This window comes from Rhizophagus irregularis, chromosome 12 (genome assembly GCF_026210795.1).
Source record: "Rhizophagus irregularis chromosome 12, complete sequence".
NCBI lineage: Eukaryota > Fungi > Glomeromycota > Glomeromycetes > Glomerales > Glomeraceae > Rhizophagus > Rhizophagus irregularis.
This window is the reverse complement of record NC_089440.1, coordinates 855,746-859,378: the sequence shown is the minus strand read 5'-3', so window position 1 is coordinate 859,378 and position 3,633 is coordinate 855,746. Positions and strand designations below refer to the sequence as shown.

General features: G+C 30.9%; 1 protein-coding gene across 1 annotated transcript; it reads left to right on the top strand.

The window, feature by feature from the left end:
• Nucleotides 1-975: 975 nt before the first annotated feature.
• OCT59_003746 (uncharacterized protein) lies at nucleotides 976-3,168 on the top strand (the record flags this gene model as incomplete). Its single annotated transcript, XM_025324939.2, has 1 exon — nucleotides 976-3,168. The coding sequence occupies one exon, from the start codon at nucleotides 976-978 to the stop codon at nucleotides 3,166-3,168; it is 2,193 nt and encodes a 730-aa protein (XP_025183753.2).
• Between the last annotated feature and the right edge of the window lie 465 nt (nucleotides 3,169-3,633).

Genomic DNA, 3,633 nt, shown 5'->3' with positions numbered 1-3,633 from the left:
AAATATGACAATGACGCAGTAAATATTCAAAAAGAAACGTGACGCTACGTTTTACCAAGAAAAAAAAGATAAAATAAGCAAAAATCATAAAAATCAATAATAAAAGAATTTTTTAAGATTAATTTCATCGAGATTTTTCAGTTTTTATTTTTTATCAAAAGAAAAAAAAAATGGGATTGAGAAAATTGAAAAAAGAATAGTCCAAAAATCCAGGGTCATCATCATATTATGATTTGAACATTATGACGTACCTAGAAGTGTTTGATATTTGTTAAAACACGTGATGAAAAGCAAAAAACTCAATGATCGAAAGAACATTATAAATTTAATAAGCACAATTTAAAATTAGTGTGTATCATTTAACAATTATCCATTCATTTAATCACACACATCAAATTATAACTCTTCGTACCTAGCAAAAAGAGTGTTTTTTGGAGACCAACTATCAGAAATCTATGAAGAAAATGAGCTCAATAAATTGTTCAATGGCGTATCTTAATAAAAAACGAAAGCCCAACAACGTTCAAATTCGTGTATATTTTTTACTTGTCGTTATTTCTCAAAATTTTATATTTTTTCGTGAAAAGTTTGACATGCTCACAACAAATTAAAACAATAAAAAGATATTATTGGGCGTTTTTTATAAAACTAGTAACGATTTTGTTGATCATTTGTTGATCATTTATTTTTAAATTTATTATAAATTTTGTCACGAGATTTTCTATGGAAATCATTTCTCAATTTGTTATTAAAACACCTGCTGAATTGCCTTGAAATTGAAAATCATTTCCCTTTTTATAAAAAAATTTCCTTTTTGGTAAAAAACTCTCAGATTAATCTTATATAACTTTATGTCAATGTCAATGACAATGTAACTCTCTCCCGTTCCTTCATTTCGTTTTTTTTACAAAGAAAAACTTAGAAAAATTCTTTTCGATATTCTCATAATTATTTTATTTCGTTAAATATAACGGTATGTCCACCTCAGCTAGGACTACTCGTAGTGCGGCCCAGAAGGGTATAGACAACCAGGAGCAGGGAGAAACTATGGAAGGAGTTGTTGGTACAACTTCTTCTGCGCAAGATACTTCGAATAATTTTACTTTCACTCCTAATGACGAGGAGTTTACTACAGTTAAGTCTAAAGCTACCTTACGTCAAGAAAACAAGAAGAAGAAAAAACAACAACACCAAGCAGCGGCTTCTGCAAGGTTACCATATAATAGAAAACAACAAGCGACTTTCAAACGACAAGAACTTGACCCTTTCGTTGCTTATAATCCACAAAATACGCAGCAAAAAAAGAAAACCAAACCTGCCGAGACCCCGAAAAATGTTGATCCTATTGTGACACAATCAACCTCTGCAACACCAACTGCGAACAAAGGAAAAGCTAATGAAGATCATTCAGATGTACTACGAAAGATCAACACACAAGATCAAGATGATCAGTCGATGCAGGATGACTCACATTTTGTTGATCCATCTGCCGATAATCAATTGCCTGAAAAAGAAATGGCTGACGCCGAATCTTCACCAATCGTCTTATCTAAACATAACACATGGAAAGCAACTTGTACGATTCCGGAGGCGCCCAAAAGTACACAATTTTGTCATTATATTGTTAAAATTATCAAATCAAAAATTGACGTCGTTACCACTTTTGAAGAAAAGAAACCAATTAAAATGACTGATGATACCAGTCAAGAACAAAAATACTGTCACGTGATTAGTATTAAAGTCAACACTGAAGTCGATTTAAATAGCTTATGTAATATGACTTTTAAAATGCCTAGTGCAACCGATGGCGATGAAAATAATGTCGTTTACTCCTTTAAGAAAGTAGATAATTTACAAGAAAAACGAAAACAACTTTTTCAAAGTCGTGAAAGCCGTACTATCAAGGTATTCAATATACCGTTATATATGGAAAATTATAATTTAAAGGCTGTTTTTAGTCGATATGGAGAATTAGAAGAAGATGGCATTACTACACGACTTAAAGGTATATACAGACAAGCTTTTATAACCTACAAAGACGAACTTAGCGTACAACCTTTTTATGCTCAATGGAGTGTATGGGCGTTCAAAGAATGTCTCTCAGTGGTACCTGTTTTGCTATCTGATGATAAAAAATCTGAAAGGTTCCAATTTGCAGCAAAAATCAATGGTTTACCGTTCAATACTTGTGCACGTGATTTACAACCATTGGTTACTGAAACCAGCGCTGCGTCTATCTTTATTCCACGCAACCCCGTGACATATAAACCTATGAAATATGCTTTTGTATATTTTCGAAATGATAAAGATTTTAGTATTGCAACCAATAATGTATATGAATATGAAGGTCAACAACTAGAATGGTCCCCGTTAGATACCAAATCTTGTCATAGATGCGGATATACGGGACATGTAGCGAAGGAATGTCAAACGGAATTACGACAACGTTCAAATAAATTAAATCGTAATCAACTGCTCCAACAGTTTAAAAATCGTAATAAATCTAAATTCAATTCATACGCCGATGCTACTAAGGGAAATAGATATCCTAATAATCGACAACGACATTGGAATCAAAATAATATTATCAACCGACAACGTAATAACAATACTTATACCTTTAGTGAAGAAGAAATGCAAGCTTGGGGTGACGAAGAAGATATAAGTGACAACAACCACAACCCAATTCAAGGCGGTACTAGGAAAGGAGGCTCTATGCATGAGCCAAATAACAACACACATACATCTTCACAAAATGATTTATCAGAGATCAAAAAACAACTTACTACTTTAAATGCAATGATTACCGAATTTAGAAAAGAAAATGATATAGTTAGAAAAGAAATTAATTCAATTAAAGAAACCTTTAAAAATAATAATAATCGTAAAGGTCTCCAACAAAAGGCTGACAAATTACCAATTGTTAACGATAATAATAAGCGTGCCAAACCTGACTCATCTTCAAGTGAAAATGATGACAACAACTTAGTGCTTAACTTAGAATCAAGAGTAGAAAAACAAGATAGTTTATTAAATAATATGTTCAATATGATCACGAAACTTACTGGACAACTTTCTGATAAAGAACAAAATGATTCTACTACAAACAAAATTGCAAGTATTGGGGGTACTAGCAATGCAGCCAACCAGTTCGAATCCACTTTTTAAATCTTAATGATTGTACAACCTAATAATAACAATTTAATTAATAATTATTCTAACAATCCACCCCCACATTTAATTAATTATAAAAGAAAAAAGAAAAAGAAGAAAAAAACAAACATGGAAATTTCAGAAGACAATACAATTCCGAATCAAATTAACAATAATATAGATATGTTTAATGAGCACGATAATCAGAAATATTTTACAAAAATAGCGGTGCTTAATATATGTACCTTAACAGAATATAAATTGAACAATATTTTCGACTATATAAAAAAAAATGGTGTCGATATAATGGGAATTACAGAAACACAAAAAGCTGATAAAGAAATTTATTTTTTCAACGCAGATAAAGCTGGATATAAAATTATTTCACATAATGATAATAAAAATGCTATTGGAAAAGGAGTTATGCTTATAATACGAAATAATTTAGAAAAACACATATTCAATATAGAAAAAATTAAT